The following is a 15,367-nucleotide window of genomic DNA, read 5'->3' as shown; positions in this document are numbered from 1 at the left end:
CCTTTATATAGATATCTATGTGTACAACGACATCAACCAACAGACCTAACCGAACATCATGGATGAAAAATAAATTTAACAAATTATCGGCAAAATCAGTTACAAGTAAACTGTGCTGCGGATATTCTGTATCATAGCAACAAAGCGTTTTTCTAGCGCCCACAGCTAAAACGACCCAATTCCGATATTTTTGCCCCTATGCGACCTGTATCTGATCTTTTCATGACAGTCTGAACGACGCAGATCCGATCTTTTCAAATGCGACCCAGGCCACTTGGGTATGTGGTCCAAATCCGATCTTTTGAAATGCGACTTCATTCTGAACGGCCAGGTCACATGATGTATCCGACCCGCACGTCGTTGATATGGGACGAAGTAGGCGTTGAATTCTGCGTTGAAGTAGGCGGGAATGAGTGCTGTGCTGGTTCTGTTGGGAAAATAACTGTTATATTGCTAAACAAGCTCCATTGTTGACATCCATGTTTAGCTAGTTACTTCCGCAAACAACAAGTGATGTTGTTGACCGTTGAGTACTCTTCTGCGCACGCGGGTCACTTCTGGGTCATTTCACGTTCACGTTCACACAAGAGATCAGAAAAGGTCGCATTTAATTGGAAATGTGAATGGCCTTGCAAAAAAATCTTTTTTTTTTTCAAAAAATCTGAAATGAGCATTAAGCCCCTGCAGTGTGAACAGCAGCGCTCTAGTGGACACACGGCCTAACTGCACCTTTAATCCACAAGTTTCCTACGCCCCATGAGGCCTTGCGTCAAAAGTGGGCACGACTTCCGGTAGGAAGTAAACAAAGCGCGATTTGACATGCTTGACACTCGTTCAATCAACAGTTGACAGTCATTCAAGTTATAGCGATCCAAACTAGCTAACGATGTGGGAACACAACCTCAACGAAATTCAAAAGGGTGAAATAACAGTACCTTTACCCTCCGCAGTAGTTGATTGGGAGTATTATAATAACATTATTAATAATCAATACTCATCAAGGCATGGTGACAGACAGTTGTGTGAGCTGACAAACAATTAAAATAAAAAAACACACTTAGTCATTGTGCTTTGGAGTTTATTCAAAATTATAAATGAATGTGCTGCTTGAATACATTACTGGCACTTTTGGTATTCTGTCAACACAGGCTTTGATCCTGAGTTTAGCTGTAACATCAGTAGCGAACAGCCAATCACATGCTGAGAGAGTTTATAGAATATTAAGAATTTAAACAAATGTACACAGGAAGATTCGTCGTCTTTTGGGAGGTGATGGAAACTACAGTCGTTGGCAGGATCAGAGACGGGCTCTGGCAGGATCACTCTGATTTCGTTTTCAGCTTATGTTCAAAACAATCACGTTTAAGCCACTGAACTAGTTTAGTCTGGTTATGCATACAACCGCGAACAGCTCATGTTGTCCCTGAGCTCCATAACGACATCTCTCACAAAGATTTGCGTCTTTAAATAGTAAAATAATTCTCTGAAAAACAGCTAGCCTCTTCGCTAACTAACACACAAAATACCACTGGAATGCTACTTCCGCCGCGTCACCGGAAGTTTCACCCACTTTATTTTTTACAGGAGCGCCCCTCGGAAACTTGTGGATAACATTGAGTGTAAAACTGCTCTGTTCACAGGAATGAGAAATGCCATGAGCAATACACCACTGATTTCATCCATAAGCTCTACTCCGCAGAGGGCAAAGGCGTCTTCGACTGCAGGGTCAATGTCCTGGGACACCTGCAGCAGGTACAGGCGCAACTTAACAACTAATAAAGTGACATCTCTGTGCATACTATGAATTATCTTAAAAATCACATGCTTTTCAAATCGTAGCGCACGTCATAGTTGATTCACACACAAATACTGTGTAAAAGAGCCTAATTAGGGTTTCTAATTAGTTTCAATATACGTTATTTCTTGCGACTAAACAGTTTTTTATTTATATGATATTTAAAAATCCTGTAATGCATCAAATATTTAGGATCGGCATTGTTTTGATCTCAAAACATGCATTTATTATAATGTTATATTATAACAGTGCAAATTTCATCTGAACAGTTTTTCATGGAAAAGCAATAAGTTCATATTAGTTAATGCTGTAGCTGATTAGTTAATCAGAATTGTTAGTTCATATTAGCTCAGATCCATTAAATAATATTAACAGATACTTAAGCTTTTAATAGTGTATTTGTAAATGCATTGCAATGAAATTAACATTAACTAAGATTTTAAAACTCTTTGTTAATAGAGTGCCGAAGTGACAGTGTTGTAGTACTCGAGACTCGAACTCGTCTCGGACTCGGTCTCGAGACCATATTTTAATGGTCTTGGTCTTGTCATGGACTCGTGTTCATTTGGACTCGGAATTGACTTGTACTCGAACATTTTTTTTTTAGGACTCGGACTTATTCCCGAGTCCACTCGAGTTCAATTCAAAATATTTTTCATGATTATTAATGTATGTTAATAAAATATTTCTTTAAACTGATTGACACGCCCAGCGATTGGTGATTTTCTAGTGCGCAACTGCGCATGACAAATTGCAATAAAATTACTTTTAACACCACCTACTATGTGGCCTTTTTACCCTAAACTGATCATATTTTTTAAACTCTGGTCTCGGCCTCAACTCGGACTCGACCGTCTCTGGTCTCGGACTCGACTCGGACTCGACTCTCTATGGACTCGGTCTTGACTCGGACTCGACTCTCTCTGGTCTCGGCCTCGACTCGGACTCGACCGTCTCTGGTCTCGGACTCGACTCGGACTCGACCATCTCTGGTCTCGGACTCGACTCAGACTCGACTCTCTATGGACTCGGTCTTGACTCGGACTCGACTCTCTCTGGTCTCGGTCTCGACTCGAGTGAGGTGGTCTCGACTACAACACTGCGAAGTGATGACGTCACTTTGTAGGACAACTCTGAAGCAAGCGGCGCATGGTTTCCCTCGGTCGAAAAGCAATGCATTTTCCACATAGACTTTTGGAAAATCGCAAAAAATAAGATCTGTGTTCAACAAAGAGTTGTGACCCTTACACGTTTTGTCTAGCAAGATAATCTTTAAAAGTTAATCCAAAATGTATAAATTTTGAAGCCTATATAAAGATTTTAAAAAACACAATTAGACACAATAAAGTTTAAAAAACCACAAGCAGGTTATAACTGTGTGTTCTGTGTCATAGATCAAAACGTGAAAATATTTAGAGGCTTTGTTCACCACAGACCTTATTTCAGGCGATTTAGCAAAAACCCATTCAAAAATCCCATAGACTTTAGAGCGAGGGAACCGTAGTGCTAAAATGCTAACTCACTTCCGCGTTTTAGCCTACAGAGTGACGTCGTAACTTCGGCACTCTATAATTGGAATCTTATTTTAAGTGTTATCAAATTTTTCATGGATTACTTAAAGTATAATTAGTTGCATTATTAAACGATTGTAACATTGGGGTTTGGCTCTGCTGAAAGAAATGCAGTTTTTCTGATGATGTTTCTCTGGTGTTTATAGGGTGGAGTGCCGACACCGTTTGACAGAAACTACGGCACTAAACTGGGCGTCCGAGCCGTGCAGTGGCTCACAGAAAAGATGGTCGACAATTTTAAACTAGGTGAGAGGATGTTTAATATAAAACTAAATATATCTGTAAATATTTCTGACTCTGATTTGACATCAGGTGAGAGTTTTGGTCATAAAATAACTAATGGAGGGCTTGCGTTTTTGTCAATGATAGTTAGTCTCATGACAGAACTACTGTAATTGTGAGCAGCGGTTTGAACTTTAGGTTTCTGAGTAAAGCCAGTGTGTTTGTTTGTGTCTGTCAGGTCGTGTGTTTGCTAACACCCCAGACACGGCCTGTGTGATCGGCCTGTATAAGAAGGTTTTGACCTTCAGTCCCGTCACTGAGCTGAAGGACCAGACCGACTTTGTGTGAGTGACTCTAACAATCGCACACACTACACCAGGGACACCAGGGGGGACGTCGGGTTGATTGGGAGCCTTTTTCCTAGACATAGCAAGAGCAAAAAGTGTCCTAGTCAACCTGACGTCACCCTATTAGGTACATACTTCTTTCACAACCAGTTGTGCAGTCATACTTAATTTAACCCTTGTGGATCAATTAAAAAAAGTTACACATAGGTAAAAAGAGGACAAAAATGTCCATGTCAAAAAACTGTCATAAAAATGTGACGCTTTGGAGCACAGACTTAAGTTTGGTATCATTTTAAAGAAGACCCTGTGCAGATTATTGCTGAAGTAAAAAAAATAGTAATAAGTAAATCCAAAAAAAAGTTATATAGGTATAAGTTTATGAAAATTATTTATAAAAAATATTTTATATAAAATATATATTTTATAAATCAGGTTGAACTCAAAACTGCAATAAAATCAAAGCCATACATCTAAATAGGTTGTATTCCAAATTTGAGGATGATATCTTAAAAAATGAGCTTTCGGTAACAGTTTGTTTGGGCGTAGTAACATATTTTCCCCATTGGGTGCCAGCAAAACCCCACTGGAGCTCACAGTGATTGGAGTTTTTCTCTCTCAGTATTACAAACAAACACATATTTTTTTTATAACACACATACTAACCACACTCTGACATCCATACCAACACACCCACACAAATATCATTGCATAATTTATCCAGTTGGCTCTATAATATGCCGAACCAGAAAACAGGAATAAAGCGATATTTGTTTTATAGGCCAAACTTAAAAAAAAAAAATGGCACCATCTGATACAAAAATAGTAAAAAATAAAATTTTGAAGCCTTGCCATCAGAATGAAAGCCTATTAACAAAGATTGCATAATTTTATAGTTAACTGAACCGGGGATTAAAAATGGCAGTTTTAATGGGTTTCAATGGGGACATTTTTGTCCAAAAGGTGCTGAGAGGGAGTATTTTTTGTACCTAATGCAAAAAAAAATGACGGTGAAATAGTAAAATTCCAATAAAATACACACCTGTGCCAAGTTTTTTTGCAGTTAGCTTTAACACAGGCAAAGTGATCAAAAGAACAAAACTGAAAAGGACAAAAATGTCCATAAGGATGCACAAGGGTTAAAATATTTTTTTTCCCCTCATTTAATAAAATATACACTTTTGAAAGATGTTGAAAAATCATACACATTCTCACGAGATGATGAGAGGAAATGCTGTTTCAATGGAGGGACAGAAAGCTCTCGGACTAAATCTAAAATATCTTAAACTGTGGTCTGAAGATGAACGGAGGTCTGACGGGCTTGGGACGACAGTCATTAATGACATCATTTTCATTTTTGGGTGAACTAACCCTTTAACTAATGTTGTAAACTAGTGTCACCGGTCTCATTAAGCAGTTTCTCTCGCCCCTCAGACATCGGATGCCCAAGACTCAGTGGTGGCTGAATTTCCGGCTGATGCTGAAGATGTTGGCAAAATATCAGACGTCTTTCAACGAGTACGTGACGGGAGAGATCGAACACGTGACCCGTCGCTCTCTCAGCATAGACACCGGGTTTTAAAGCAGTCCCGTCCTCCAACGACTGACACTCCTCCGTTAAAACAGGTGAACGTCTGATGCTTTAGTGAGTAAAGGAGGGTACGACTCTAGACTAGTGCCTAAACCTGATCCTCTTCTCCATTGGACGCCTGTATTTGCACCATCTTTATGCTGCACTGATGCAGAGTGTCCAAAACTAGATCACTCCCAGTGTAATTCATACATTTACATTAATCCGGGTACTTTTTAAACTGTGTTTTCTTTTCAAAACACTCTCCGTCCACACTGAAATGTCTGAAAACTAGGGGTGTAACGAGACCCTCATGTCACAATTCGATACACGATACTGAACTCACAATACGATATTATTGCGATACTCCAAGACATATGATAAAAGGTTAACAAAACATTTTTGTATTGCGATATATTGTGACACGATACTGTATATTGTTACACCCATACTGAAAATGCTTAAGTCATCTTACTGTGTATGCAAGACCTAATATTTTAAATTCCTCAAGCTATTAGTTTCTTTGCAAAATATCAGGTCACACTCGATAATATGCATCATCGTTGTCAAATACTTCCGTTTTCAGTTTTCACACTACAAGCCGGAAACGGCACATTCAAACTTATTCGGTTAAATGCATAACGCTCAGTTTTAGCAGGACAAAAACACTCCTCAGTGAAAGGACTAAACTTAGAGAACACACTGCACTTGATTATTTTTAACAAATATAATATGTGTGAATCTATTGCATATAAATGTAATTTGTTATATATTTGAACCACTTTAGACCATTTCATCAAAGCCAGCTCGTGATGTCTCTGGTCTTCTAACTAAAATCCCCTTGTTGTTAAATATATATATATATATATATATATATATATATATATATATATATATATATATATATATATATATATGTATATATATACATAACTTTGACAATGTAAAGTTATTTTGCTGTTGAAAAACAACTAACGCAAAGTATTTTCCTTGTGCAATGCAACACCAGTCACTTTCAGTGTAGACGGCCACTGTTTTATTCTTTATACTAAACTGCTGCTGTTAGTTGTTCAACGTTTCTGCAGAATTTACTGTATATGTCCTGGCAAATGTTTATTCCAGCAGCTTTTCCATGAGGCAATGCTAGTACACCACGAGCAGGTAAAGCTGGTGATTGTTAAACATTTGAACAGGTGATTTGTGTTGTGTCTGTGGTATTGTGTGCCTATGCAACGTGATTAATGTGAAGCAATATAGCATGTTTTACATCTTCAGTATTGAATGCTCTACATTGACACTCATTGAAAAATCTAGAAAATAATGTTGTAAGAGTGTAAATAACACTCTTACAACAAAATAATATAAAAGTTAGGTTTTTTTTTTGTTGCATTGTGACATTATTTTCATACACACTAACATAATGTTAACATTGCAGTATTAAGAATTAGATTTTTTAGTTTAATTGTCATGAAAATGTCACAATGCAAAAATCCTAAAGATCCTAAAAGTTTAATTTTAATTTTGCAAAATGTATTTTTTCTCCTGATTTTGGGGGTTAAACATGGCCTGCTTTGACCAGTGTGATAAACTAAGACTACTCTTAAAAATTAGTTGTTTTATTCTTCGAGACTGGTCCTAACTTTTAAAGTACATAAAAGTTAGATCAGTTTAATGTGAATTGGATATTTTATCTAACTGCTAGTTGTTCACTAGTTCTTAAGATAGTCTTAACATAGTGACTGTGTTTATGCAACTGGACGTGTTCTTCTGGTTTTGTGACCATTTCAAAGTTCCATGTTTTTCCGTATTATGAACTATGAAATAGTTATTTTACTGAAATCTACAGAAGTGTACAGTAAACGATTCAGTTTCTGTCTGTAAATGTAAGCCATCACAATCTAACTCTTAAAATGTAAATGATGAATGTCATATTAAAAGGAATATACTGTCATACATACATATATTAAATCTATAATAAAAAGATATATGTTTAAAATACTTTGCTGTGTTGTAAGTAGAGGGAAAACAAATCAAAATAGACTTTTTCAGTGTTATATTTTCAATAACAAATACATTTAATGAGAAGAATATGCAAACATGTTATTTTCTATTAATTAGTTATAATGCATGCATTGAAGTATAAGCATATATTGAAATGATCTCTGTGAATTAAGTTATTTTGAATCATGTTGAGCAAACTAAAATTGCAGCAGTGAACAAAATCTGCAGTAAATGTTGCCTATAGTATAGAATGTAACGTCAACAGACATTTGAACACATCTCTGAAGTTTATGTTTAGGAAGTTATAATTTCCCAAAGCTGAATGAAAAGGGGAATGAATCACCAGGTCCTGAAGTGTCCTGTGTGGATGAGCTCTTCTGAGGGCTTTCCATCCCGAACGAGAAGGAAAACTCCTCCTGACGACTCTCGGCTTCATCAAACAGGAAATCTTGTAGAGAAACAACAGCATTAACTCAAGAAGCTTGATTTTTCATGAAAATGTCAGAAAATATAAGACTATGTATGTATGTATGTATGTAGAACCATTTAGGCAAAATATAATTTATACTTTGTTAATTTTTTTTGGGAAGAAGTCTCTTGCTCATCAAGGCTGCATTTATTTTATTAAAACGACATTAATATTGTGAAATATTATTACAGTTTAAAGTAACCATATTCTATGTGAATATATTGTAAAGTGTAATTTATTCGTTCTTCGTTTCTTTTTTTAAGAATTCAGCAAAGATGCATTAAATTGATCAAAAGTGACAGTAAATAATATATTTCTATCTTACATAAATGCTGTTCTTTTGACCTTTCTATTCCTCAAAAAAAAAAAAAAAATGATCACGGTTCAAACAAAAAAAATGTTGAACATTAATAATATTAAGAACCATTATTAATAATTGAACACCAATAATATTTTAGCACTTTTTCTGAAGGATCATGGTGTTGTAATGATGTTGAAAATTTGAATAAATTACATTTTAAATATATTCACAAAGAAAAACGTTATTTTGAATATAATATTGACAATATGACTGTTTTACTGTATTTTTGATCAAATAAATGGAGCATAATCATAATAAATGGTGACCATATTGATAAAACAAAAAAACTTAATTATTCTAAACTTTTGACAGGTAGTGTAGATGTTACTCATGAATCATACTTTACCTGAGAACTTGGAAGTTGATCCTGGTGACTTCTGTTACCAGAAATACAAAATCAGCTTTCAAACATTTAAAACCATTAAACACAACAAATATTTCTCTAGAAATACCTTGTTGCTGAAATAGGAGCTTGTGAAGGTAAATGGTGATGCCTACAACACACACACACACAAATGAAATGATGAAACTCTTTAATGAATCAATCTTCCAGCTTCTGAAGTTCACCTCTTCTGGTGCCGATCCCACGTCAAAGTCGCAGCCTGGCTTGGAGAACGCAGGTGTGTTTGGTCCCGACATCATGGAGAACACAAAAGCGGGCGACTTGGTGTCTGAGATGTCCTGTCCTCCAGGTGAGCATCTGGGACTGTTGCTGTTAACAGATCGAACAGTGATCAAAATACTTTTATTAAAACGTGTTTACTTTCTGATACATGTCCCTGCTCTTGTGAATGATACATCAGAGCATGTTAAGCTAAGCTAGCAGGCTCTTGTTCTGTGGAGAAAGCTGAGTAGTCAGGGTTACCATCGTCTTTTTCCCGTCGATGTCCGGGATTCAGCTTTTGCTTTCTGCAGTCGCCATTCATTGTTTACATGCATTGTTACATGCTAATTTAACTGATACAATTGAATGAGAACAAAACTTGAAGTGAATTGAGTTGAATAATGACACTCGTCTTCTGTAGAGCTGTTTACAGCTGAATTGTTTCATAATTGATTAACTTTACAGTTATTGAACTGAACAGAGCTGAATAATGGTCTTTTAAGAGCTGCTTACAGCAGAATTTGTCTCATATTTTTATGAATTGCATTAATGATTGTTATTTTTGTGTAAAGCTGCTTTGAAACAATGTGTACTGTATAGTACACAAGTTGTGCACCACAATTTAGGTGTCTCCCTGAAAAGTGCATGAAGAAAAATAGGTTGCAAATGTTGTTTCATGTTGACTTAAGACAGATGGCAGCATATAGAGGTACAGTGAGGTCAGGTCGTACTTTAAGGAGAAGGTCGGGGTGTTCGGTGTGGCTTTAATTCTAGCCGGTGAAGGAGGAGGGCAGACGGGACCCTCAGTCACTGTGTCCTCGTGAGTTTCTGCTGTGGTCGTATCCAAACTATCTTTCTCCTCCTCCTCCTCTTCTGATATTTCCACCATGAGCTCAGAAGCACATGAAACATTCACATTCCCCTGCTGCATTTATCCAAACAGAAAATATAAGAATATATATGCGGTACACTACAGGTCAAAAGTCATGCATTTGAAAGAAGACTCTTACAGCAAAAACAGTAATATTGTGAAATATTATTACAATTTAAAAGAACTGTTTTCTATGTGAATATATAGTAAAATGTAATTTATTTCAGCATCATTACTCCAGTCTTCAGTGTCACATTATCATTATCAGAAATCACTCTAATATGATGATTTGCTGCTCAAAAAAACTTTTCTGATTATCAATGTTGAAAACAGTTTTTATGCTGCTTGATATTTTATATATTTTTTTAAAGAAATTAATACTTTTATTCAGCAAAGATGCATCAAATTGATCAAATGTGACAGTAAAGACATTTATCATGTGATTTCTACTTCAAATAAATGCTGTTGAACTTTCTATACATCAAAGAATTGTGGGGAAAAAGGATCATGGTTCCCACAAAAACATTAAGCAGTTTTCAACACTAATAATAAGAACCATAATAATTGAGGAGCTAATCATATTAGAGTGATTTCTGAAGTAAAGATGCTGAATTTTTTTACAATTTACAATATATTCAAATAGAAAACAGTTATTTTAAGTTGTAATAATGTATCACAGTATTACTCTTTTTACTGTATTCTTCATAAAATAAATTGAGCATTGATGAACAGAAGAGACTTCTTTTCAAAAACATTTAAAAAACTTTAATTATTACAAACATGACCGGTAGTGTTAATCATTTAAAACCAGTATTTCAACTATACCGGTTCATTCACCTTCTCTGACTGTCTCTGATCGCCTTCTTGCATTTGATCTATAACGAAAGGAAAACTCGACTGTGATCGATAAATCTGTGTGCTTATTGTGGTTTATCTTGTGATGCTTTCAAAATATTAATATATGCTGGTGTTTACCTTCTACAGTTTCTCTCTTTTTCCATAAGCAGTGGGAAAATTTGTCTATTTGAGATTCACTTTCTGCAGTTTTAACCTTATTCGCCTCAGAAGGATCTTCATCAACCATGTGCTCATCTGCGTATTCTTCAGGCCTCTAAAAGTTACAGAACTCACAATAACTTTTCTCAAGTATTAAATAGAAGCAAACGATTTTGTATATTTTTTTCTCTCCCAATTCATGTAGATGGAGCTGTAGTTTCAGGACAACAGCAGAAGTACCTGCATTATGGGCTCTGGAAGAGGGACCATTTCATCAAATGACTCGCTTTCAGTTTGTAGGCCGTCATTGACTGGACACTTACTATTTTCAAAGCGATTTCAGAAAAAAGTGAATTAGAAGAATGTACGGAAGCGTATTGCATTCACTTGAGGAAAAAAAACTACTCTGTTTTTCTAAATTAACAAGTTAATTTTCTCAGAATTACGAGATAATTTTTCATGGAAAAAAGTTTTTGCTCTGTTTTTCTGAATTAATGGCTTAATTATCTCATTAATTCATAAAAATAGTGAAAAAAATGTTTTTCAAGAAAAAAATATCTCATAATATGATCTCGGAATAACGAGATCATTTTTCATGAGAGAAAGGTTTTTGATCAGTTTTTCTGAATTAATGACTATCTCAAAATGAGTATCTCATTAATTCATAAAAACAGTGAAAAAATGTTTTTCATGAAAAAATATCTCGTAATTCTGAGATAATTAACTTGTTAATTCAGAAAAACAGAGCAAAAACTTTTTTTCATGAAAAAATATCTCGTAATTCTGAGATAATTAACTCGTTAATTCAGAAAAACAGAGTCGATTTTTTTCCCTCAACTGAATGCAATGCGCTTCCGTACGAAATGCGAATGCAACAAACCTCAGATAAAAACAAATCTGCTGTAACGCCGCCTTCACGCCGCCTTCACACTGGCAGTTGAAATCAGCTCCGATGCGGCTGCGAAACGACCGGAAGTCATTCATTTCCTATGGAGATTCGCAGACCGCATGCGAATGGGTCCGAAACGGGTCCGACCGAGTGCGGTGCGAAGAAAATCGTGTCCGTTGGTCATCCGGATGCGTTAAAAAAATTGAACTCTTGCGAAAAGCTACGGACGGTTCCTATCCGACAATTCCAGCGGAAGTTGACCGTTGCTATGGTACTGATAAACAAACCTGAATTATTAACTTTTAATAAAATAAATATTGATTTTATAACGATAAGTTGTGATGTCATTTTTTATTTTCATGACTTTCTAACGTTTATAAGGGCAGTTAATACAATTAAATTGAAGGTAGACATTGAACTATTGACCACTATATCACATTTTTTAGCCGACCTGACATGTCAACTTCCTGAGCAACTTTCCTCACGCAGCATAACCCTCATCAGAGAGATCATACAGAACTGACAGAATCAAACTTTAATCTCTCCGCCATTTTCGTTCTACCCGCGTCCGACGCTTTTCACTGTGTAGTACGACGTCCGTTGGGAACGTATTGCGTATTACGGAGCTGATTTCAACTGCCAGTGTGAAGGCAGCGTCACACTGGCAGTTGAAATCAGCTCCGATGCGGCTGCGAAACGACCGGAAGTCATTCATTTCCTATGGAGATTCGCAGACCGCATGCGAATGGGTCCGAAACGGGTCCGACCGAGTGCGGTGCGAAGAAAATCGTGTCCGTTGGTCATCCGGATGCGTTCAAAAATTTGAACTCTTGCGAAAAGCTACGGACGGTTCCTATCCGACAATTCCAGCGGAAGTTGAGCGTTGCTATGGTACTGATAAACAAACCTGAATTATTAACTTTTAATAAAATAAATATTAATTTTATAACGATAATTTGTGATGTCATTTTTTATTTTCATGACTTTCTAACGTTTATAAGGGCAGTTAATACAATTAATTGAAGGTAGACATTGAACTATTGACCACTATATCACATTTTTAGCCGACCTGACATGTCAACGTCCTGAGCAACTTTCCTCACGCAGCATAACCCTCATCAGAGAGATCATACAGAACTGACAGAATCAAACTTTAATCTCTCCGCCATTTTTGTTCTACCCGCGTCCGACGCTTTTCACTGTGTAGTACGACGTCCGTTGGGAACGTATTGCGTATTACGGAGCTGATTTCAACTGCCAGTGTGAAGGCAGCGTCAAGATAATACCTGTCAGCACCATCAGTGATTGGCTCCTCCTCACCTGTCAAAACAGAAAAAGATCTGTGTTGAAGGAATAGTTCACCCAAACATTATTTCTGTTAGTTGTATTTTTTTTTTAAATTTTTGCATGAACTGTTCCTTTAAGAACAGAGTTACCCATTGCTGCTGTCAGTTCTCTATCCTTCTCTATTATTTGTTCTTCTATTGCTCTTATTCTCCTTTCGATTTCCTCATTCTCAGCTTGAGCCTTCAGCAGTTTCTGAGCTAGTGGGTTCTGACAGTATCGATCCTTATACTGCTGAAACACGTTCCTGTAGCTCTCGATTCTCTCCTGGAACATTTTCCTTCAAAGAGCAAGCATCTTTAGCCCTATAAAGCCTAATGTATTATGTTTCATACATGAACTATGCATCATGAATTATAACTTCACTGAAAAACCTGTCGCACACAGTCCACTACATGCCTTCTGTCATCTGACTGATATAGTTTAGATGTTTTTAGCAAGCAAAAGGTAATTACGTTCATCTTTTCTGTATTTGTTGTGAGTATTTGCAGCTTGTTTCTGTATTTGTTGTGTTGCGAGTAAGTGCTTCTGTATTTGGTTTTGTTGTGAGTATTTGTTGTGTTGTGAGTATTCGAAGCGTGTTTCTGTATTTGGTTACATTGTGAGTATTTGTAGCTCATTTCTGTATTTGGTTGCGTTGTGAGTATTTGGAGCACATGTGTTGTCAAACTAATGAAGATGTTTTCTTAATTTGGTGTTTTTTGAAGCGTGCACTGTCTCCGTCACTGTACAACACATGATTTTTTTTTTTACGCTGGACCTACATGTCTTGCTTGTAGCTGTCCTGTCTCTTCTCTAGTTCAGCTTCCAGTGTCTTTTCATACTGAAGCAACAGATGTCCTGTTCTCTGTTGACTGATATCAGAGCAAAATATTCATATTAAACAATAATATGCTAAGTTTGAGATTGGAAAATAAAAATACTGTCAGTCACACTTTGCCATACTTTTTTGTGTTTTCTTTGATAAACTTGACAGTGTTTTGTTTTTGCTGGATCTCCACATCAAGTTTTCTGATAGTAAGTTGTGTTGTCTTAATGTAGTCCTTCTTCTCCTGAATGTTGGACTCACAAACTAAAAACACAACAGACAGAACAATTGATGATAAACTCTTTATATTAAGTTATATATGTGGGTGTTCAGGGGAGCTTTTTGTCCAAGGCTTATCCAATGTTTTCAGTCAGGTGTTCCTAAAAACTTACTTTGTAATTGCTGCTTGAGGTCATTATTCCTCTGAGCAAGTTCTCGACTTTCTATACCTGTCGTAGATAAAACAGTATACATTACATATCAAGTTAAACTTGTCAAAGAACCAGTATGTTAAAAAAAATGAAATGAAGCGAACTCATCACCTAACTGAAGCAGCAGGTTGTCCAGTTGATTTACCGTCTGCTCCTCCATTCAAACCCAAGAAAACACACACACACAGGTATTGAAAATAATACCACAGATGTCACGTAAATGGATCTATTTTACAGTCTTGATAAATTATATAACTCAAATATGTAATTAAAAGGCGAATATTGTGCGTATATCGACGAATATACGGTGCTCGAGCGCGTCAGTTAAAACGTCCGTTAAACGAATTTCTGACTAACATGTGATGACGACATACCGTACTCGCGGTCTCAGATCAGTTTCAAATAAATTAAATAATACAAATTAATAAATTGTTGAAAAAGTAAGTTAACTTCGTTAGCCTGGCGGGAGACAAGTCGTTACTTGTTTTCAGAATAAATACTGAAATCGATTTAACCATGTGCAATCAGTAACAATCATTGTGCATATCAGTTAAATTACCTAATTTTGTAAAATATTTTATAAAATAATTATTCATTCAAATAAATTATTTTGATTAAATAAAAGGACTATTTAGAATAAAATACTTATTATAATAACGTAGTCACAGTGGATCCGGCTAGAGGAGGGGGCTTCGATTTATCATCATCTGATTGGACGAGACGTGCGTTCCAGAGTTAATAGGCGGGACTTGTATGCTTTGTGGCCCAGGCGCATCTGTATGGCGGCTGCTGTTGGACATTTAACCCAGATAAACATTTAATCGCAAGAGTTTTCACAGCGGTTCTTTCATGCATGTGCCTCTGGTAGGTGCGAATAAGGTTATGAATTAAGCAGGAGCTTCTTGTGTTTGTGAATAAGACTCTTCTTACAGTAGATCATGGTGTGATTAAAACCAGAGAGGATCAGCTGAGACAAAAACAGCCTCCGTCTGGCGCTTAGGCTTTACAGTACACTGATTTAAAATAAACCGCTATCTCAGTGGGGTTTAAAATGAAGGATTTTTAGTTTTAGACGGTATTTTATTAAAACA

General features: G+C 36.4%; 2 protein-coding genes across 2 annotated transcripts in view; one reads left to right on the top strand and one right to left on the bottom strand.

Moving 5' to 3' along the window:
- Nucleotides 1–7,500, top strand: part of pfkla (phosphofructokinase, liver a) — a 30,419-nt gene extending 22,919 nt beyond the window's left edge. The window contains exons 19-22 of the mRNA XM_039683149.2: nucleotides 1,641–1,752; nucleotides 3,513–3,612; nucleotides 3,827–3,932; nucleotides 5,367–7,500. Of these exons, the coding sequence (XP_039539083.2) occupies nucleotides 1,641–1,752; nucleotides 3,513–3,612; nucleotides 3,827–3,932; nucleotides 5,367–5,514 (466 nt within the window). The 3' untranslated portion in view covers nucleotides 5,515–7,500. The remainder of the gene's footprint in view (nucleotides 1–1,640; nucleotides 1,753–3,512; nucleotides 3,613–3,826; nucleotides 3,933–5,366) is intronic.
- Nucleotides 7,501–7,538: 38 nt separating this feature from the next.
- Nucleotides 7,539–14,620, bottom strand: LOC120486986 (uncharacterized). Its single transcript, XM_039683151.2, has 14 exons — nucleotides 14,388–14,620; nucleotides 14,238–14,294; nucleotides 13,983–14,109; nucleotides 13,802–13,891; nucleotides 13,130–13,317; nucleotides 12,980–13,013; nucleotides 11,045–11,126; nucleotides 10,784–10,919; nucleotides 10,646–10,683; nucleotides 9,669–9,862; nucleotides 8,901–9,045; nucleotides 8,786–8,827; nucleotides 8,680–8,710; nucleotides 7,539–7,951 (listed from the first exon to the last, which is right to left on the bottom strand). The coding sequence occupies exons 1-14, from the start codon at nucleotides 14,434–14,436 to the stop codon at nucleotides 7,806–7,808; spliced, it is 1,359 nt and encodes a 452-aa protein (XP_039539085.2). The 5' UTR covers nucleotides 14,437–14,620; the 3' UTR covers nucleotides 7,539–7,805.
- Nucleotides 14,621–15,367: the final 747 nt, after the last annotated feature.

This window comes from Pimephales promelas, chromosome 7 (assembly GCF_988280905.1).
Source record: "Pimephales promelas chromosome 7, fPimPro1.hap1.1, whole genome shotgun sequence".
In the NCBI taxonomy this organism is placed as follows: Eukaryota; Metazoa; Chordata; class Actinopteri; order Cypriniformes; family Leuciscidae; genus Pimephales; species Pimephales promelas.
This window is presented reverse-complemented; position numbering and strand designations above follow the sequence as displayed.

Excerpts from the sequence above, each read along its gene's own strand:
- LOC120486986 (XM_039683151.2), bottom strand. The coding sequence starts at position 14,436 with ATGGAGGAGCAGACGGTAAATCAACTGGACAACCTGCTGCTTCAGTTA. Across the intron at positions 10,684-10,783 it reads AAAGAGAGAAACTGTAGAAG|ATCAAATGCAAGAAGGCGAT; the intron begins GTAAACACCAGC and ends CTTTCGTTATAG. Across the intron at positions 7,952-8,679 it reads ATCAACTTCCAAGTTCTCAG|ATTTCCTGTTTGATGAAGCC; the intron begins GTAAAGTATGAT and ends TTTCTCTACAAG.